Source organism: Oncorhynchus nerka, linkage group LG11, assembly GCF_034236695.1.
Source record: "Oncorhynchus nerka isolate Pitt River linkage group LG11, Oner_Uvic_2.0, whole genome shotgun sequence".
Classification (NCBI taxonomy): Eukaryota; Metazoa; Chordata; class Actinopteri; order Salmoniformes; family Salmonidae; genus Oncorhynchus; species Oncorhynchus nerka.
Window position 1 is genome coordinate 24350871 of NC_088406.1, and position 23978 is coordinate 24374848.

The 23978-nt window shown below is 41.2% G+C and overlaps 1 protein-coding gene across 1 annotated transcript in view; it reads left to right on the forward strand.

The window, feature by feature from the left end:
- The window catches only part of LOC115126092 (calsyntenin-2-like), a 546721-nt gene that overhangs the window by 482985 nt on the left and 39758 nt on the right, over positions 1–23978 (forward strand). The window contains exon 9 of the mRNA XM_065024315.1: positions 22735–22897. Coding sequence (XP_064880387.1) covers positions 22735–22897 — 163 coding nt within the window. The remainder of the gene's footprint in view (positions 1–22734; positions 22898–23978) is intronic.

Consider the following 23978-nt stretch of genomic DNA (forward strand, 5'->3'; position numbering starts at 1 on the left):
CTACCTTATACACACAAGTGTAAAGGGATAAAGAATATGTACATAAAGATATATGAATGAGTGATGGTACAGAACGGCATAGGTAAGATGCAGTAGATGGTATCGAGTACAGTATATACATATGAGATGAGTAATGTAGGGTATATAAACAAAGTGGCATAGTTTAAAGTGGCTAGTGATACATGTATTACATAAAGATGCAGTAGATGATATAGAGTACAGTATATACATATGAGATGAGTAATGTAGGGTATGTAAACATTATATTAAGTAGCATTGTTTAAAGTGGCTAGTGATATATTTTACATCAATTTCCATCAATTCCCATTATTAAAGTGGCTGGAGTTGAGTCAGTGTGTTGGCAGCAGCCACTCAATGTTAGTGGTGGCTGTTTAACAGTCTGATGGCCTTGAGATATAAGCTGTTTTTCAGTCTCTCGGTCCCAGCTTTGATGCACCTGAACTGATCTCGCCTTCTGGATGATAGCGGGGTGAACAGGCAGTGGCTCGGGTGGTTGTTGTCCTTGATGACCTTTATGGCCTTCCTGTGACATCGGGTGGTGTAGGTGTCCTGGAGGGCAGGTAGTTGTGCAGACCTCACTACCCTCTGGAGAGCATTACGGTTGTGGGCGGAGCAGTTGCCGTACCAGGCTGTGATACAGCCGACAGGATGCTCTCGATTGTGCATCTGTAGAAGTTTGTGAGTGCTTTTGGTGACAAGCCAAATTTCTTCAGCCTCCTGAGTTTGAAGAGGCGCTGCTGCTCTGTCGCAGCCGGCCGCGACCGGGAGGTCCGTGGGGCGACGCACAATTGGCCTAGCGTCATCCAGCTTAGGGAGGGCTTGGCCGGTAGGGATGTCCTTGTCTCATCGCACACTAGCGACTCCTGTGGCGGGCCGGGCGCAGTGCACGCTAACCAGGTTGCCAGGTGCACAGTGTTTCCTTCGACACATTGGTGCGGCTGGCTTCCGAGTTGGATGCACGCTGTGTTAAGAAGCAGTATGGCTTGGTTGAGTTGTGTTTCGGAGGACGCATGGCTTTTGACCTTCGTCTCTCCCGAGACCGTACGGGAGTTGTAGTGATGAGACAAGAAAGTAACTACTAACAATTGGATTCCACGAAATTGGGGAGAAAAGGGGGTAAAATTCACCCTCAAAAAACTGAGAGACTTACCAACACTGAGAGACATACCAACACTGAGAAACATACCAATACTGAGAGACATACCAACACTGAGAGACATACCAACTCTGAGAAACATACCAACTCGGAGAAACATACTAACACAGAGAGATACCAACACTGAGCAAGATATTCTAGTCCTCCTTGTTATACCGCTGCATCAGCTAGCTGCTGTGTGATGGTCGTACTGTTCTCTCTCTCTATCTTTCACTCTCTGTCTTTCTTTCCTTCTTCACTACAATTTGGGACAAATCCTGACTTGCCTTGTACTATAGCCATCTCATAAACAGTTGTGCTCTATATCACAATGGAGCAAGATGTGTATCTCTCATTATAGTGGGACTTCATGTCAATTTATAAGAAAGTGAAATTGGCCCACTGTGGGTGGAAACCCATCACAGTTTACACTTTTTGCTGTATGTCCAGACATGTAGTAGACAATAGTGGTATATCCTATGCTAACTCATCCAGACAGTATACAGTAGACAATAGTGGTATATCCTATGCTAACTCATCCAGACAGTATACAGTAGACAATAGTGGTATATCCTATGCTAACTCATCCAGACAGTATACAGTAGACAATAGTGGTATATCCTATGCTAACTCATACAGACAGTATACAGTAGACAATAGTGGTATATCCTATGCTAACTCATCCAGACATTATAGAGTAGACAATAGTGGTATATCCTATGCTAACTCATCCAGACATTATACAGTAGAAAATAGTGGTATATCCTATGCTAACTCATACAGACAGTATACAGTAGACAATAGTGGTATATCCTATGCTAACTCATCCAGACATTAAGCTGTAGACAATAGTGGTATATCCTATGCTAACTCATACAGACAGTATACAGTAGACAATAGTGGTATATCCTATGCTAACTCATCCAGACATTATACAGTAGACAATAGTGGTATATCCTATGCTAACTCATCCAGACATTAAGCTGTAGACAATAGTGGTATATCCTATGCTAACTCATCCAGACATTAAGCTGTAGACAATAGTGGTATATCCTATGCTAACTCATACAGACATTATACAGTAGACAATAGTGGTATATCATATGCTAACTCATCCAGACAGTATACAGTAGACAATAGTGGTATATCCTATGCTAACTCATACAGACAGTATACAGTAGACAATAGTGGTATATCCTATGCTAACTCATCCAGACAGTATACAGTAGACAATAGTGGCATATCCTATGCTAACTCATCCAGACATTAAGCTGTAGACAATAGTGGTATATCCTATGCTAACTCATCCAGACAGTATACAGTAGACAATAGTGGTATATCCTATGCTAACTCATCCAGACAGTATACAGTAGACAATAGTGGTATATCCTATGCTAACTCATCCAGACATTAAGCTGTAGACAATAGTGGTATATCCTATGCTAACTCATCCAGACATTAAGCTGTAGACAATAGTGGTATATCCTATGCTAACTCATCCAGACATTATACAGTAGACAATAGTGGTATATCCTATGCTAACTCATCCAGACAGTATACAGTAGACAATAGTGGTATATCCTATGCTAACTCATCCAGACATTAAGCTGTAGACAATAGTGGTATATCCTATGCTAACTCATACAGACAGTATACAGTAGACAATAGTGGTATATCCTATGCTAACTCATCCAGACAGTATACAGTAGACAATAGTGGTATATCCTATGCTAACTCATCCAGACAGTATACAGTAGACAATAGTGGTATATCCTATGCTAACTCATCCAGACATTAAGCTGTAGACAATAGTGGTATATCCTATGCTAACTCATCCAGACATTATACAGTAGACAATAGTGGTATATCCTATGCTAACTCATCCAGACATTAAGCTGTAGACAATAGTGGTATATCCTATGCTAACTCATCCAGACAGTATACAGTAGACAATAGTGGTATATCCTATGCTAACTCATCCAGACATTATACAGTAGACAATAGTGGTATATCCTATGCTAACTCATCCAGACATTAAGCTGTAGACAATAGTGGTATATCCTATGCTAACTCATCCAGACAGTATACAGTAGACAATAGTGGTATATCCTATGCTAACTCATACAGACAGTATACAGTAGACAATAGTGGTATATCCTATGCTAACTCATCCAGACATTAAGCTGTAGACAATAGTGGTATATCCTATGCTAACTCATACAGACAGTATACAGTAGACAATAGTGGTATATCCTATGCTAACTCATCCAGACAGTATACAGTAGACAATAGTGGTATATCCTATGCTAACTCATACAGACAGTATACAGTAGACAATAGTGGTATATCCTATGCTAACTCATCCAGACATTATACAGTAGACAATAGTGGTATATCCTATGCTAACTCATCCAGACATTAAGCTGTAGACAATAGTGGTATATCCTATGCTAACTCATCCAGACAGTATACAGTAGACAATAGTGGTATATCCTATGCTAACTCATACAGACAGTATACAGTAGACAATAGTGGTATATCCTATGCTAACTCATCCAGACATTAAGCTGTAGACAATAGTGGTATATCCTATGCTAACTCATCCAGACAGTATACAGTAGACAATAGTGGTATATCCTATGCTAACTCATCCAGACATTAAGCTGTAGACAATAGTGGTATATCCTATGCTAACTCATCCAGACATTAAGCTGTAGACAATAGTGGTATATCCTATGCTAACTCATCCAGACATTATACAGTAGACAATAGTGGTATATCCTATGCTAACTCATACAGACAGTATACAGTAGACAATAGTGGTATATCCTATGCTAACTCATCCAGACATTATACAGTAGAAAATAGTGGTATATCCTATGCTAACTCATACAGACATTATACAGTAGACAATAGTGGTATATCCTATGCTAACTCATCCAGACATTAAGCTGTAGACAATAGTGGTATATCCTATGCTAACTCATCCAGACAGTATACAGTAGACAATAGTGGTATATCCTATGCTAACTCATCCAGACATTAAGCTGTAGACAATAGTGGTATATCCTATGCTAACTCATCCAGACAGTATACAGTAGACAATAGTGGTATATCCTATGCTAACTCATCCAGACAGTATACAGTAGACAATAGTGGTATATCCTATGCTAACTCATACAGACAGTATACAGTAGACAATAGTGGTATATCCTATGCTAACTCATCCAGACATTATACAGTAGACAATAGTGGTATATCCTATGCTAACTCATCCAGACATTAAGCTGTAGACAATAGTGGTATATCCTATGCTAACTCATCCAGACAGTATACAGTAGACAATAGTGGTATATCCTATGCTAACTCATACAGACAGTATACAGTAGACAATAGTGGTATATCCTATGCTAACTCATCCAGACATTAAGCTGTAGACAATAGTGGTATATCCTATGCTAACTCATACAGACAGTATACAGTAGACAATAGTGGTATATCCTATGCTAACTCATCCAGACAGTATACAGTAGACAATAGTGGTATATCCTATGCTAACTCATCCAGACAGTATACAGTAGACAATAGTGGTATATCCTATGCTAACTCATCCAGACATTATACAGTAGACAATAGTGGTATATCCTATGCTAACTCATCCAGACATTAAGCTGTAGACAATAGTGGTATATCCTATGCTAACTCATCCAGACAGTATACAGTAGACAATAGTGGTATATCCTATGCTAACTCATACAGACAGTATACAGTAGACAATAGTGGTATATCCTATGCTAACTCATCCAGACATTAAGCTGTAGACAATAGTGGTATATCCTATGCTAACTCATACAGACAGTATACAGTAGACAATAGTGGTATATCCTATGCTAACTCATACAGACAGTATACAGTAGACAATAGTGGTATATCCTATGCTAACTCATACAGACAGTATACAGTAGACAATAGTGGTATATCCTATGCTAACTCATACAGACAGTATACAGTAGACAATAGTGGTATATCCTATGCTAACTCATCCAGACAGTATACAGTAGACAATAGTGGTATATCCTATGCTAACTCATACAGACAGTATACAGTAGACAATAGTGGTATATCCTATGCTAACTCATCCAGACAGTATACAGTAGACAATAGTGGTATATCCTATGCTAACTAATCCAGACATTAAGCTGTAGACAATAGTGGTATATCCTATGCTAACTCATCCAGACAGTATACAGTAGACAATAGTGGTATATCCTATGCTAACTCATCCAGACATTAAGCTGTAGACAATAGTGGTATATCCTATGCTAACTCATCCAGACAGTATACAGTAGACAATAGTGGTATATCCTATGCTAACTCATCCAGACATTAAGCTGTAGACAATAGTGGTATATCCTATGCTAACTCATCCAGACAGTATACAGTAGACAATAGTGGTATATCCTATGCTAACTCATACAGACATTATACAGTAGACAATAGTGGTATATCCTATGCTAACTCATCCAGACATTAAGCTGTAGACAATAGTGGTATATCCTATGCTAACTCATCCAGACATTAAGCTGTAGACAATAGTGGTATATCCTATGCTAACTCATACAGACATTATACAGTAGACAATAGTGGTATATCCTATGCTAACTCATCCAGACATTAAGCTGTAGACAATAGTGGTATATCCTATGCTAACTCATCCAGACATTATACAGTAGACAATAGTGGTATATCCTATGCTAACTCATCCAGACATTAAGCTGTAGACAATAGTGGTATATCCTATGCTAACTCATCCAGACAGTATACAGTAGACAATAGTGGTATATCCTATGCTAACTCATCCAGACATTAAGCTGTAGACAATAGTGGTATATCCTATGCTAACTCATCCAGACAGTATACAGTAGACAATAGTGGTATATCCTATGCTAACTCATCCAGACATTATACAGTAGACAATAGTGGTATATCCTATGCTAACTCATACAGACATTAAGCTGTAGACAATAGTGGTATATCCTATGCTAACTCATACAGACATTATACAGTAGACAATAGTGGTATATCCTATGCTAACTCATCCAGACATTAAGCTGTAGACAATAGTGGTATATCCTATGCTAACTCATCCAGACAGTATACAGTAGACAATAGTGGTATATCCTATGCTAACTCATACAGACAGTATACAGTAGACAATAGTGGTATATCCTATGCTAACTCATCCAGACATTAAGCTGTAGACAATAGTGGTATATCCTATGCTAACTCATACAGACAGTATACAGTAGACAATAGTGGTATATCCTATGCTAACTCATACAGACAGTATACAGTAGACAATAGTGGTATATCCTATGCTAACTCATACAGACAGTATACAGTAGACAATAGTGGTATATCCTATGCTAACTCATACAGACAGTATACAGTAGACAATAGTGGTATATCCTATGCTAACTCATCCAGACAGTATACAGTAGACAATAGTGGTATATCCTATGCTAACTCATACAGACAGTATACAGTAGACAATAGTGGTATATCCTATGCTAACTCATCCAGACAGTATACAGTAGACAATAGTGGTATATCCTATGCTAACTCATCCAGACATTAAGCTGTAGACAATAGTGGTATATCCTATGCTAACTCATCCAGACAGTATACAGTAGACAATAGTGGTATATCCTATGCTAACTCATCCAGACAGTATACAGTAGACAATAGTGGTATATCCTATGCTAACTCATCCAGACATTATACAGTAGACAATAGTGGTATATCCTATGCTAACTCATACAGACATTAAGCTGTAGACAATAGTGGTATATCCTATGCTAACTCATACAGACATTATACAGTAGACAATAGTGGTATATCCTATGCTAACTCATCCAGACATTAAGCTGTAGACAATAGTGGTATATCCTATGCTAACTCATCCAGACAGTATACAGTAGACAATAGTGGTATATCCTATGCTAACTCATACAGACAGTATACAGTAGACAATAGTGGTATATCCTATGCTAACTCATCCAGACATTAAGCTGTAGACAATAGTGGTATATCCTATGCTAACTCATACAGACAGTATACAGTAGACAATAGTGGTATATCCTATGCTAACTCATACAGACAGTATACAGTAGACAATAGTGGTATATCCTATGCTAACTCATACAGACAGTATACAGTAGACAATAGTGGTATATCCTATGCTAACTCATACAGACAGTATACAGTAGACAATAGTGGTATATCCTATGCTAACTCATCCAGACAGTATACATTAGACAATAGTGGTATATCCTATGCTAACTCATACAGACAGTATACAGTAGACAATAGTGGTATATCCTATGCTAACTCATCCAGACAGTATACAGTAGACAATAGTGGTATATCCTATGCTAACTCATCCAGACATTAAGCTGTAGACAATAGTGGTATATCCTATGCTAACTCATCCAGACAGTATACAGTAGACAATAGTGGTATATCCTATGCTAACTCATACAGACAGTATACAGTAGACAATAGTGGTATATCCTATGCTAACTCATCCAGACATTAAGCTGTAGACAATAGTGGTATATCCTATGCTAACTCATACAGACAGTATACAGTAGACAATAGTGGTATATCCTATGCTAACTCATACAGACAGTATACAGTAGACAATAGTGGTATATCCTATGCTAACTCATACAGACAGTATACAGTAGACAATAGTGGTATATCCTATGCTAACTCATACAGACAGTATACAGTAGACAATAGTGGTATATCCTATGCTAACTCATCCAGACAGTATACAGTAGACAATAGTGGTATATCCTATGCTAACTCATACAGACAGTATACAGTAGACAATAGTGGTATATCCTATGCTAACTCATCCAGACAGTATACAGTAGACAATAGTGGTATATCCTATGCTAACTCATCCAGACATTAAGCTGTAGACAATAGTGGTATATCCTATGCTAACTCATCCAGACAGTATACAGTAGACAATAGTGGTATATCCTATGCTAACTCATCCAGACAGTATACAGTAGACAATAGTGGTATATCCTATGCTAACTCATCCAGACATTATACAGTAGACAATAGTGGTATATCCTATGCTAACTCATACAGACATTAAGCTGTAGACAATAGTGGTATATCCTATGCTAACTCATACAGACATTATACAGTAGACAATAGTGGTATATCCTATGCTAACTCATCCAGACATTAAGCTGTAGACAATAGTGGTATATCCTATGCTAACTCATCCAGACAGTATACAGTAGACAATAGTGGTATATCCTATGCTAACTCATACAGACAGTATACAGTAGACAATAGTGGTATATCCTATGCTAACTCATCCAGACATTAAGCTGTAGACAATAGTGGTATATCCTATGCTAACTCATACAGACAGTATACAGTAGACAATAGTGGTATATCCTATGCTAACTCATACAGACAGTATACAGTAGACAATAGTGGTATATCCTATGCTAACTCATACAGACAGTATACAGTAGACAATAGTGGTATATCCTATGCTAACTCATACAGACAGTATACAGTAGACAATAGTGGTATATCCTATGCTAACTCATCCAGACAGTATACAGTAGACAATAGTGGTATATCCTATGCTAACTCATACAGACAGTATACAGTAGACAATAGTGGTATATCCTATGCTAACTCATCCAGACAGTATACAGTAGACAATAGTGGTATATCCTATGCTAACTCATCCAGACATTAAGCTGTAGACAATAGTGGTATATCCTATGCTAACTCATCCAGACAGTATACAGTAGACAATAGTGGTATATCCTATGCTAACTCATCCAGACATTAAGCTGTAGACAATAGTGGTATATCCTATGCTAACTCATCCAGACAGTATACAGTAGACAATAGTGGTATATCCTATGCTAACTCATCCAGACAGTATACAGTAGACAATAGTGGTATATCCTATGCTAACTCATACAGACATTATACAGTAGACAATAGTGGTATATCCTATGCTAACTCATACAGACATTAAGCTGTAGACAATAGTGGTATATCCTATGCTAACTCATACAGACATTATACAGTAGACAATAGTGGTATATCCTATGCTAACTCATCCAGACATTAAGCTGTAGACAATAGTGGTATATCCTATGCTAACTCATCCAGACAGTATACAGTAGACAATAGTGGTATATCCTATGCTAACTCATACAGACAGTATACAGTAGACAATAGTGGTATATCCTATGCTAACTCATCCAGACATTAAGCTGTAGACAATAGTGGTATATCCTATGCTAACTCATACAGACAGTATACAGTAGACAATAGTGGTATATCCTATGCTAACTCATACAGACAGTATACAGTAGACAATAGTGGTATATCCTATGCTAACTCATACAGACAGTATACAGTAGACAATAGTGGTATATCCTATGCTAACTCATCCAGACATTAAGCTGTAGACAATAGTGGTATATCCTATGCTAACTCATACAGACAGTATACAGTAGACAATAGTGGTATATCCTATGCTAACTCATACAGACAGTATACAGTAGACAATAGTGGTATATCCTATGCTAACTCATACAGACAGTATACAGTAGACAATAGTGGTATATCCTATGCTAACTCATACAGACAGTATACAGTAGACAATAGTGGTATATCCTATGCTAACTCATCCAGACAGTATACAGTAGACAATAGTGGTATATCCTATGCTAACTCATACAGACAGTATACAGTAGACAATAGTGGTATATCCTATGCTAACTCATCCAGACAGTATACAGTAGACAATAGTGGTATATCCTATGCTAACTCATCCAGACATTAAGCTGTAGACAATAGTGGTATATCCTATGCTAACTCATCCAGACAGTATACAGTAGACAATAGTGGTATATCCTATGCTAACTCATCCAGACATTAAGCTGTAGACAATAGTGGTATATCCTATGCTAACTCATCCAGACAGTATACAGTAGACAATAGTGGTATATCCTATGCTAACTCATCCAGACAGTATACAGTAGACAATAGTGGTATATCCTATGCTAACTCATACAGACATTAAGCTGTAGACAGTAGTGGTATATCCTATGCTAACTCATCCAGACAGTATACAGTAGACAATAGTGGTATATCCTATGCTAACTCATCCAGACATTAAGCTGTAGACAATAGTGGTATATCCTATGCTAACTCATCCAGACATTAAGCTGTAGACAATAGTGGTATATCCTATGCTAACTCATCCAGACATTAAGCTGTAGACAATAGTGGTATATCCTATGCTAACTCATACAGACATTATACAGTAGACAATAGTGGTATATCCTATGCTAACTCATCCAGACATTAAGCTGTAGACAATAGTGGTATATCCTATGCTAACTCATACAGACATTATACAGTAGACAATAGTGGTATATCCTATGCTAACTCATCCAGACATTAAGCTGTAGACAATAGTGGTATATCCTATGCTAACTCATCCAGACATTATACAGTAGACAATAGTGGTATATCCTATGCTAACTCATCCAGACATTAAGCTGTAGACAGTAGTGGTATATCCTATGCTAACTCATCCAGACAGTATACAGTAGACAATAGTGGTATATCCTATGCTAACTCATCCAGACATTAAGCTGTAGACAATAGTGGTATATCCTATGCTAACTCATCCAGACAGTATACAGTAGACAATAGTGGTATATCCTATGCTAACTCATCCAGACAGTATACAGTAGACAATAGTGGTATATCCTATGCTAACTCATCCAGACATTATACAGTAGACAATAGTGGTATATCCTATGCTAACTCATACAGACATTAAGCTGTAGACAATAGTGGTATATCCTATGCTAACTCATACAGACATTATACAGTAGACAATAGTGGTATATCCTATGCTAACTCATACAGACATTAAGCTGTAGACAATAGTGGTATATCCTATGCTAACTCATCCAGACAGTATACAGTAGACAATAGTGGTATATCCTATGCTAACTCATCCAGGCTAATGCTATAGGTTATTGCAGGGTGAGCCAGACAGCAGATCAAAGAGCAGTAGAGCAGGGATGTGTCTGTCTGCCAGAGAGCAATATTACTGAACTACAACCAGGGCAACGGGTGGCCCAAGGTAAAGACAGAGGAAGAGGGAGAAATGAGGAGGGAGTGACAGAGAGCAAGAGAGACCACTTCTGGGAAAATTGGAAAACTCTAAACAAACAACAACATGAAGAGTTATCTATCCAAAACGGAGATGTTTGGATAAAACACTTCTCCAATCTTTTTGGCTCTATAACAAAGAACAAACAGCGAGGTGCTAGAGAGTGTGCTATGGAATAGATATGTTTTGTTAGAGCTCCGCTCAATTTTGAAACAAATTCATATTTATCTTACTCTCTCACGACCTATAACTTCAAACATTGTTTGGCAATATGACAAAAGGAAAAGGCAAAAAAGGGGGAGCTAAACAAGATAATTTGGATAAGACAGAAAACGAACCAATGTCAACATTGCCAATCCACGAGGAGTTAGCTGAAGATGCTAGCTCCCAAGAGTTCCCCACAGAACCCATTCCAAGTGACCTACTGGCCTCTATAAACTCACTAAGCAAATGGTGGACACAAGCTTGATGATATCTCAAAGAATATTGGGACTTTGTCTGAAACTGTGAAGGCAACCAAGGGAAGGGTGCATGAGGTCGAGAAACAGTGTACAACGCAAAAGAAATTACAACAAAACACTGAAAGCTGAATTGGAAATGCTCGAATCGCATTCAAGACAACGAACATCCGAATATTTTGGATCCAGGAGCACACTGAGAAAGGAAAACCAACTGAATTTGTATCAGAGCTGATACCGGCACTGCTGGGGAGTGAACACTTCAAAACACCCCATCCTGATCGACCGCCCACACAGATCACAGGCAACGAAGCTGGCCAAGGGCGCGCCACCAAGGCCATTCATCGCACGGCTGCACTATCCCCAGACCAGGGATCTCATTCTCAAGCTGGCTAGTCAAAAGTTCCCCCTTAACTACAATGGAGCCAGGGTGTCTTTCTACCCAGATCTTACTTCGGAGGTGAGGAACCAACCAAAATAGTATGATGAGTTGTGCAAGAAATGCAGGGCGGTAAACATCTGATATGGATTCCTCTTCCCAGCCCGGTTTAATTAAGGTGACAGTCAACACATAGGGGGGAGGGGGGATAGGGTTTGTGTTTTATGTTCACTTTTAGTACAGGTGGCATGACAAGCTCTCGCACGGCAAGACGTTTTTCTTTTGGGCTTTGTATGACAGAAACAATTTGCTCTAAAATAAGAAATGCCAGGTAGTGACCGTGCACAGAGTAGATCTGGTGGAATAAAGATAGTCAGCTGGAACTGCAATGTCTTAGGTCATGTCGTGAAAGAGTCAAGGTTTTTTTATCATCTTAAATCACTGGCCGCTGACATAGTGCTTCTTCAAGAAACGTATATTAAATGCTCGGCTCAGGCCAAACTACGAGTCGGCTGGATCGGTCAGATATACCAATCTAATTTAGATGCAAAAGCGAGAGGGGTAGCAATCCTGAAAAGGAAAAACATTCCTTTATTTACTCATCCTCAATTTCAGATCCTAATGGTCGGTATATTATTGTGGCTGGTATACTGAAATCGAAACCAATAACCTTGGTGAATTTATAAGGACCCAACTTCGATGATCCATTCTTTTTTCAAAGGGTATTTAAGGCCATACCAAATATCTTGTGTACAAGTGTTCTTGTTTATAAGGCGACTTTAACTGTACGCTGTACGCTTCTCTTTTAGATAAACATCTATCAAGGTCACTACAACAATCAAATGCCAGTGTCTGTCTAAATACATTGATGAAAAACCTTAACATTGTCGATATTTGGAGACTGACTCACCCAACATATAGGGATTATTGTGACAAACAACCTAAATCATTATCAAGACAGCTAAGGCATGTACAGGCATCTAGAGCTATTCATAAAATTAATGACAATAATGGTCAAATATTAACAGATGCACAGGATATTAATAAATGCTTTGCACAGATTTACCCAGAGTTACAGTGGGGCAAAAAAGTATTTAGTCAGCCACCAATTGTGCAAGTTCTCCCACTTAAAAAGATGAGAGAGGCCTGTAATTTTCATCATGGGTACACTTCAACTATAACAGACAAAATGAGAAGAAAAAAATCCAGAAAATCACATGGTAGGATTTTTATTGAATTTATTTGCAAATTATGGTGGAAAATAAGTATTTGGTCAATAACAAAAGTTTATCTCAATACTTTGTTATATACCCTTTGTTGGCAATGACCGAGGTCAAACATTTTCTGTAAGTCTTCACAAGGTTCTTCACAAAAGCTCCCTAAAACACTTCAGCGTGCAGGCCTTTCTAATCGACCTGGCCCGGGTATCCTGGAAGGATATTGACCTCATTCCATCAGTAGAGGATGCCTGGTTATTCTTTAAAAGTGCTTTCCTCACCATCTTAAATAAACATGCCCCATTCAAAAAAGTTAGAACCAGGAACAGATATAGCTCTTGGTTCACTCCAGACCTGACTGTCCTTGACCAGCACACAAACATCCTGTGGCGTTCTGCATTAGTATCGAATAGCCTCCACGATATGCAACTTGTCAGGGAAGTTAGAAACCAATAAACACAGGCAGTTAGGAAAGCAAAGGCCAGCTGTTTCAAACAGAAATTTGCATCCTGTAGCACAAACTCCAAAAGGTTCTGAGACATTGTAAAGTCCATGGAGAATAAGAGCACCTCACTGCACTGAGTCTAGGAAACACTGTCACCACCGATAAATCCATAATAATTGAGAATTTCAACAAGCATTTTTCTACGGCTGGCCATGCTTTCCACCTGGCTACCCCTACCCCGGGAAACAGCTCTGTACCCCCCACAGCAACTTGCCCAAGCCTCCCCCAATTCTCCTTCACCCAAATCCAGAAAGCTGATGCTCTGAAAGAGCTGCAAAATCTGGACCCCTACAAATCAGCCGGGCTAGACAATCTGGACCCTCTCTTTCTAAAATTATCCGCCGCAATTGTTGCAACCCCTATTACTAGCCTGTTCAACCTCTCTTTCGTATCGTCTGAGATCCCCAATGATTGGAAATCTGTCGTGGTCATCCCCCTTTTCAAAGGGGGTGTCACTCTAGACCCAAACTGTTCCAGACCTATAACTATCCTACCCTGCCTTTCTAAGGTCTTTGAAAGCTAAGTTAACAAACAGATTACCGACCATTTTGAATCCCACCTTACCTTCTCCGCTATGCAGTCTGGTTTCTGAGCTGGTCATGGGTGCACCTCAGCCACGCTCAAGGTCCTAAATGACATCATATCCGCCATCGATAAGAAACAATACTCTGCAGCCATATTCATCAACCTGACCAAGGCTTTCAGCCTTGGTTTCTCAAATGACTGCCTCGCCTGGTTCACCAACTACTTCTCAGACAGAGTTCAGTGTGTCAAATCGGAGGGTCTGTTGTCCGGACCTCTGGCAGTCTCTATGGGGGTGCCACAGGGTTCAATTCTCGACTCTTTTCGCTGTATGATGATGTCCCTCTTGCTGGTGATTCTCTGATCCACCTCTACGCAGACGACACCATTTTGTATTCTTCTGTAAACTCTCCTTCCAGACTCACATTAAGGTTCTCCAATCCAAAATTAAATCTAGAATCAGCTTCCTATTTAGCCACAAATCATCCATCACTCATGCTGCTAAACATACCCTCGTAAAACTGACCATCCTACCGATCCTTGACTTTGGCGATGTCATTTACAAAATAGCCTCCAACACTCTACTCAGCAAATTGGATGCAGTCACAGTGCCATCTGTTTTGTCACCAAAGTCCCATATACTACCCACCACTGCGACCTGTATGCTCTCGTTGGCTGGCCCTCAGTTCATACTCGTCGCCAAACCCACTGGCTCCAGGTCATCTATAAGTCTTTGCTAGGTAAAGCCCCGCCTTATCTCAGTTCACTGGTCACCATAGCAGTACCCACCCGTAGCACGTGCTCCTGCAGGTATATTTCCCTGGTCACTCCCAAAGCCAATATCTCCTTTGGCCGCCTTTCCTTCTAGTTCTCTGCTGCCAATGACTGGAGCGAATTGCAAAAATCACTGAAGCTGGAGACTCATATCTTCCTCACTAACTTTAAGCATCCGCTGTCAGAGCAGCTCACAGATCATTGCACCTGTACATAGCCCATCTGTAAATAGCCCACCCAACTTCCTCATCCCTATATTGTTATTTTTTTGCTTCTTTACACCCCAGTATCTATACATGCACATTAATTTTCAGTGTTTAATTGCTAAATTGTCATTTATTTTGCCACTATGGCCTATTTATTGACTTACCTCCCTAATCTCACTTCATTTGCACACACTGTATATAGACTATTCTATTGTGTTATTGACTGTACGTTTGTTTGTCCTATGTGTAACTCTGTGTTGTTTGTGTCGCACTGCTTTGCTTTATCTTTGCCAGGTCGCAGTTTTAAATGAGAACTTGTTCTCACCTGGTTAAATAAAGGTGAAAAAAAAATAGAATTCCTGAACCCACTGGATTCTCCAATTACATTGAAAGAACTACAGGAAAAATACAAACCGTCCAACCCAAAAAGGCCTGTGGAGTTGATGGTATCCTAAATGAAATGATCAAATATACAGACAACAAATTCCAATGGCTATACTTAAACTCTTTAACATCATCCTCAGCTCTGGCATCTTCCCCAATATTTGGATCCAAAGACTGATCACCAGAATCCACAAAAGTGGAGACTAATGTGACCCCAATAACTACAGTGGGATATGCGTCAAAAAAACGTTGGGAAAATCCTCTGCATCATCATTAACAGCAGACTCATACATTTCCTGAGCGAAAACAATGTCCTGAGCATTGTCAAATTGGCTTTTTACCAAATTACCATACGGCAGACCAGGTATTCACCCTGAACACCCTAATTAAAAAAGTAATAATTAAAAATTTATTTTCATCTGGCCGGTAGGTGAGACAGGGATGCAGCTTAGGCCCCAGCCTCTTCAACATATATCAACAAATTGGCGAGGGCACTAGAACAGTCTGCAGCACCCGGCCTCACCCTACTAGAATCTGAAGTCAAATGTCTACGGCTTGCTGATGATGTGGTGCTTCTGTCACCCACCAAGAAGGGCCTACAGCAGCACCTAGATATTCTGCAAAGATTCTATCAGACCTGGGCCCTGACAGTAAATCTCAGTTCCAAAAGGTCCAGTTGCCAGGACCACAAATGCAAATTCCATCTAGACACGGTTTCCCTAGAGCACACAAAATATTATATCTACCTCGGCCTGAACATCAGCACCACAGGTAACTTCCACAAAGCTGTGAACAAGCTGAGAGACAAGGCAAGAAGGGCATTCTATGCTATCAAAAGGAACACACAATTCGACATACCAATTTATCAAGGCACAAGGCGAGACCCACATGCAGGCACAGGAGGCAGATGGTTGGAGTCTTACAATGTTTATTTATCCAAAAAGGGGGTAGGCAAGAGAATGGGCGTGTACAGGCAAAAGGTCAAAACCAGTTCAGAGTCCAATAGGTACCGAAGCACAGGCAGATTCAAGGTCAGGGCAGGCAGGATGATCAGGCAGGCGGGAAAGTAGTCCAGAGTCAGGCAGGGGTCAAAACCAGGAAGACTAGCAAAAGAGAAAAGGAGTATGGAGAAAAACACGCTGGTTGACTTGACTTAACATACAAGACGAACTGGCACAGAGAGACAGGAAACACAGGGATCAATACACTGGGGGAAATAAGGATCTCACTTAAAATACATGAATCAGTTATAGAACCTATTGCCCTTTATGGTTGTGAGGTCTGGGGTCCGCTCACCAACCAAGAATTCTCAAAATGGGACAAACACCAAATTGAGACTCTGCATGCAGAATTCTGCAAAAATATCCTCAGTGTACAACGTAAAACACCAAATAATGCATGCAGAGCAGAATTAGGCCGATTATCAAAATCCAGAAAAGAGCCGTTAAATTCGACAACTACCGAAAATGAAGCAATTCCCAAACTTTCAATAAGAAAGCCATCACCTACAGAGAGATGAACCTGGAGAAGAGCCCCCTAAGCAAGCTGGTCCTGGGGCTCACAAACACACCCCACAGAGCCCCAGGACAGCAACACAATTAGACCCAACCAAATCATGACAAAACAAAAATATAATTACGTGACACATTGGAAAGAATTTACCAAAAAACTGACAAACTTGAAGGCTATTTGGCCCTAAACAGAGAGTAACGGACCTTTAACGGACCTCTGAGACTATCACAGTGCAGGTGCATTTATACGGAGACTTGATTACACACAGGTGGATTGTATTTATCATCATTAGTCATTTAGGTCAACATTGGATCATTCAGAGATCCTCACTGAACTTCTGGAGAGTTTGCTGCACTGAAAGTAAAGGGGCTGAATAATTTTGCACGCCCAATTTTTCCGTTTTTGATTTGTTAAAAAAGTTTGAAATATCCAATAAATGTCGTTCCACTTCATGATTGTGTCCCACTTGTTGTTGATTCTTCACAAAAAAATACAGTTTTATATCTTTATGTTTGAAGCCTGAAATGTGGCAAAAGGTCGCAAGTTCAAGGGGGCCGAATACTTTCGCAAGGCACTGTATACATAATATAACATTTGTAATGTCTTTATTCTTTTGGAACTTTTCTGGGTGTAATGTTTACTGTTTTAAACATTATGCTGAGTGAGACAAGGAGGAGAAAGCAAGAACAGGACTACCCTCTAGAGAGTGTCATGGTTACTCCATACAGAGCAGGACTACCCCCTAGAGAGTGTCAGGGTTACTCCATACAGAGCAGGACTACCCATAGAGAGTGTCATGGTTACTCCATACAGAGCAGGACTACCCCTAGAGAGTGTCAGGGTTACTCCATACAGAGCAGGACTACCCTCTAGAGAGTGTCAGAGTTACTCCAAACAGAGCAGGACTACACCCTAGAGAGTGTCATGGTTACTCCATACAGAGCAGGACTACACCCTAGAGAGTGTATTGGTTACTCCATACAGAGCAGGACTACCCCTAGAGAGTGTCATGGTTACTCAATACAAAGCAGGACTACCCCTAGAGAGTGTCAGAGTTACTCCATATAGAGCAGGACTACCCCCTAGAGAGTGTCAGGGTTACTCCATATACAGCAGGACTACCCTCTAGAGAGTGTCATGGTTACTCCATACAGAGCAGGACTACCCTCTAGAGAGTGTCAGAGTTACTCCAAACAGAGCAGGACAACACCCTAGAGAGTGTCAGAGTTACTCCATACAGAGCAGGACTACCCCTATAGAGTGTCAGAGTTACTCCAAACAGAGCAGGACTACCCCTAGAGAGTGTCAGAGTTACTCCATACAGAGCAGGACAACCCCCTAGAGAGTGTCAGGGTTACTCCATACAGAGCAGGACTACCCATAGAGAGTGTCAGAGTTACTCCAAACAGAGCAGGACTACCCCTAGAGAGTGTCAGAGTTACTCCATACAGAGCAGGACAACCCCCTAGAGAGTGTCAGGGTTACTCCATACAGAGCAGGACTACCCCCAAAGAGTGTCAGAGTTACTCCATACAGAGCAGGACTACACCCTAGAGAGTGTCAGAGTTACTCCATACAGAGCAGGACTACCCCTAGAGAGTGTCAGAGTTACTCCATACAGAGCAGGACAACCCCCTAGAGAGTGTCAGGGTTACTCCATACAGAGCAGGACTACCCCTAGAGAGTGTCAGAGTTACTCCAAACAGAGCAGGACTACACCCTAGAGAGTGTCATGGTTACTCCATACAGAGCAGGACTACCCCTAGAGAGTGTCAGGGTTACTCCATACAGAGCAGGACTACCCCTAGAGAGTGTCAGAGTTACTCCAAACAGAGCAGGACTACAACCATAGAGAGTGTATTGGTTACTCCATTCAGAGCAGGACTACCCCTAGAGAGTGTCAGAGTTACTCCATTCAGAGCAGGACTACCCCTAGAGAGTGTCAGAGTTACTCCATACAGAGCAGGACTACCCCTAGAGAGTGTCAGAGTTACTCCATACAGAGCAGGACTACACCCTAGAGAGTGTATTGGTTACTCCATACAGAGCAGGATTACCCCTAGAGAGTGTCATGGTTACTCAATACAAAGCAGGACTACCCCTAGAGAGTGTCAGAGTTACTCCATACAGAGCAGGACTACACCCTAGAGAGTGTATTGGTTACTCCATACAGAGCAGGACTACCCCTGGAGACTGTCAGAGTTACTCCATACAGAGCAGGACTACCCCTAGAGAGTGTCAGAGTTACTCCATATAGAGCAGGACTACCCCTAGAGAGTGTCAGGGTTACTCCATACAGAGCAGGACTACCCCCTAGAGAGTGTCAGGGTTACTCCATACAGAGCAGGACTACCCCTAGAGAGTGTCATGGTTACTCCATACAGAGCAGGACTACCCCTAGAGAGTGTCAGGGTTACTCCATACAGAGCAGGACTACCCCTAGAGAGTGTCAGAGTTACTCCAAACAGAGCAGGACTACACCCTAGAGAGTGTATTGGTTACTCCATACAGAGCAGGACTACCCCTAGAGAGTGTCAGAGATACTCCATACAGAGCAGGACTACCCCTAGAGAGTGTCAGAGTTACTCCAAACAGAGCAGGACTACCCCTAGAGAGTGTCAGAGTTACTCCATACAGAGCAGGACTACACCCTAGAGAGTGTATTGGTTACTCCATACAGAGCAGGACTACCCCTAGAGAGTGTCATGGTTACTCAATACAAAGCAGGACTACCCCCTAGAGAGTGTCATGGTTACTCCATACAGAGCAGGACTACCCCTAGAGAGTGTCAGAGTTACTCCATATAGAGCAGGACTACCCCTAGAGAGTGTCAGGGTTACTCCATACAGAGCAGGACTACCCCCTAGAGAGTGTCAGGGTTACTCCATACAGAGCAGGACTACCCCCTAGAGAGTGTCAGGGTTACTCCATACAGAGCAGGACTACCCCTAGAGAGTGTCATGGTTACTCCAAACAGAGCAGGACTACCCCTAGAGAGTGTCAGGGTTACTCCATACAGAGCAGGACTACCACCTAGAGAGTGTCAGGGTTACTCCATACAGAGCAGGACTACCCCTAGAGAGTGTCAGAGTTACTCCAAACAGAGCAAGACTACACCCTAGAGAGTGTCATGGTTACTCCATACAGAGCAGGACTACCCTCTAGAGAGTGTCAGAGTTACTCCATACAGAGCAGGACTACCCCTAGAGAGTGTCAGAGTTACTCCATATAGAGCAGGACTACCCCTAGAGAGTGTCAGGGTTACTCCATACAGAGCAGGACTACCCCCTAGAGAGTGTCAGGGTTACTCTATACAGAGCAGGACTACCCCTAGAGAGTGTCATGGTTAATCCATACAGAGCGGAACTACCCCTAGAGAGTGTCAGGTTTACTCCATACAGAGCAGGACTACCCCCTAGAGAGTGTCAGAGTTACTCCAAACAGAGCAGGACTACCCCTAGAGAGTGTCAGAGTTACTCCATACAGAGCAGGACTACCCCCTAGAGAGTGTCAGGGTTACTCCATATAGAGCAGGACTACCCATAGAGAGTGTCAGAGTTACTCCAAACAGAGCAGGACTACCCCTAGAGAGTGTCAGAGTTACTCCATACAGAGCAGGACAACCCCTAGAGAGTGTCAGAGTTACTCCAAACAGAGCAGGACTACCCCGAGTGTCAGAGTTACTCCAAACAGAGCAGGACTACCCCAAGTGTCATAGTTACTCCAAACAGAGCAGGACTACCCCGAGTGTCAGGGTTACTCCAAACAGAGCAGGACTACCCCGAGTGTCAGAGTTACTCCAAACAGAGCAGGACTACCCCGAGTGTCAGAGTTACTCCAAACATAGCAGGACTACCCCGAGTGTCAGAGTTACTCCAAACAGAGCAGGACTACCCCTAGAGAGTTTCAGAGTTACTCCAAACTGAGCAGGACCTAGAGAGTGTCAGAGTTACTCCAAACAGAGTAGGACTACCCCTAGAGAGTGTCAGAGTTACTCCAAACTGAGCAGGACCTAGAGAGTGTCAGAGTTACTCCAAACAGAGCAGGACTACCCCGAGTGTCAGAGTTACTCCAAACAAAGCAGGACTACCCTAGAGAGTGTCAGAGTTACTCCAAACAGAGCAGGACTACCCTGAGTGTCAGAGTTACTCCATACAGAGCAGGACTACCCCTAGTGTCAGAGTTACTCCATACAGAGCAGGACTACCCTCTAGAGAGTGTCAGAGTTACTCCATACAGAGCAGGACTACCCCTGCTGTGAGCAGTGCTCCCTCATGCCCTAAGTGAGATGACGGCTTACCCATCTGCTGTCCTAGCAGGTGCAACATTAGAGGTGTGTTTAGCCCATCTCAGAGCTTTCAGTCCCCCTCAGACAGACAGCCTGCATGGGGGCTATAAACCTCCCTAAACCACAACCAGTGGCACAGACTGATAGACAGACCCAGCAGAAGCCTTTATACTGTATCTGCCTCACAAAACGAACTATGCTCTCCTTATAAAGTAAGAGCGGATGGAACTTCTTGTGATTATGTTTATCTAACACCCCCTTCTCATCTCTCCCCTTTTCTCTCTCTCTCTCTCTCAATTCAAATGGCTTTATTAGCATGATAAACATGTGTTTACATTGCCAAAGCAAGTGAAATAGATAATGAACAAAAGTGAAATAATCAATCAAAAATGAATGAAGATAAAATGAACTAGTCCTGCAGAGTTTTACCTCCCTTCAACTCCTCTCCTCTCCCTCTCATCCAATCACTCTACCTTAAAAGGCTGACAGGATTTAACAGTCCAAAGAGTTCTACAATTAGTTTCAAAGGAATAAACACATTTCAAATGTCATATTATGGCTATGTACAGTGTTAAAATGATGTGCAAATAATTCAACTACAAAAGGGAAAATAAAATGTATTTACAATGGTGTTTGTTCTTCACTGGTTGACCTGGCAACAGGTCACACATATTGCTGCTGTGATGGCACACTGTGATATTCCCCCAACAGATATGGGAGTTTATAAAAATTGGATTTGTTTTCAAATTCTTTGTGGGTCTTTGTAATCTGAGGGAAATAGGTGTCTCTAATATGGTCATACATTTGGCAGGAGGTTAGGAAGTGCAGCTCAGTTTCCACCTCATTTTGTGGGCAGTGTGCACATAGCCTGTCTTCTCTTGAGAGCCAGGTCTGCCTACGGCAGCCTTTCTCAATAGCAAGGCTATGCTCACTCTCTCTCTCTGTTTCTGTCTCTTTCTCTCACTCTCTCTCTCTCTTTCACTCTCTCGCTTTCACTCACACTCTCTGTCTTTTTCACTCGCTCTCTCTCTCTCTTTCACTCACTCTCTCTTTCACTCACTCTCTCTGTCTTTTTCCGGTGCAGATCTGTGATAAGGAGTGGCACTATTACGTCATTAACGTGGAGTTTCCTGTGGTGACACTCTACGTGGACGGAGTGACCTACGACCCTTACCTGGTGACAGACGATTGGCCGATCCACCCATCTCAGATTGACGTGCAGCTTACTTTGGGTGCCTGCTGGCAAGGTGATGATGATGACAATGATGATGATGATGATGCTGATGATAAATGATGATCTATCAAAAAATATTATAGATCAACATGAACGTCTAATTCACGTCAGAATTAGACTTTCATGTTTCTCAAATGTTAAATTTAGAAGTTTTTAAACTTAACTTCTTGACACACGGATCCCTTTAGCGGGATCATTTTCATCAACAACCACTGAATTGCAAAGCGCCAAATAAAATAAAAAATACTAAAAATGTTTATATTCATGAAATCACAAGTGCAATATAGCAAAACACACCGTGGCATGTTGTTAATCCGCCTGTCGTGTCAGATTTTGAAAATATGCTTTATAGCGAAAGCAATCCAAGCGTTTGTGTGAGTTTATCGATCACTAGACAAAACATTATGAACACCTAGCATCAAAGTAGCTTGGTCACGAAACTCAGAAAAGCAATAAAATTAATCTCTTAACTTTGATAATCTTCGGATGTTTTCACTCATGAGACTCCCAGTTACACAATAAATGTTCCTTTTGTTCCATAAAGTTTATTTTTATATCCAAAATACCTCCATTTGTTCGGCGTGTTATGTTCAGAAATCCACAGGCTCGAGCGGTCACGACATCGCAGACGAAAATTCCAAATAGTATCCGTAATGTCCACAGAAACATGTCAAATGTTTTTTATAATCAATCCTCAGGTTGTTTAAAAAATATATAATCGATAATATATCAACCGGCACTGTCTCTTTTTCAGTAGGAGAGGGAGAGACAATGGCTGCCCCACTCTGTTGCACAAGCAAAACTCATGCGAACACCCAGCTATCCACTGACGCCATGTTATCTTTCTCGCTCATTTTCAAAATAAAAGCCTGAAACTATGTCTAAAGACTGTTGACACCTTGAGGAAGCGATAGGAAAAGGAATCTGGTTGATATCCCTTTAAATGGAGCAAAGGCAGGCTATGGAACATGGAGCTTTCAAAATAGAAGCCACTTCCTGGTTTGATTTTCCTCAGGTTTTCACCTGCAATATCAGTTCTGTTACACTCACAGACAATATTTTGCCAGTTTTGGAAACTTTAGAGTGTTTTCTAT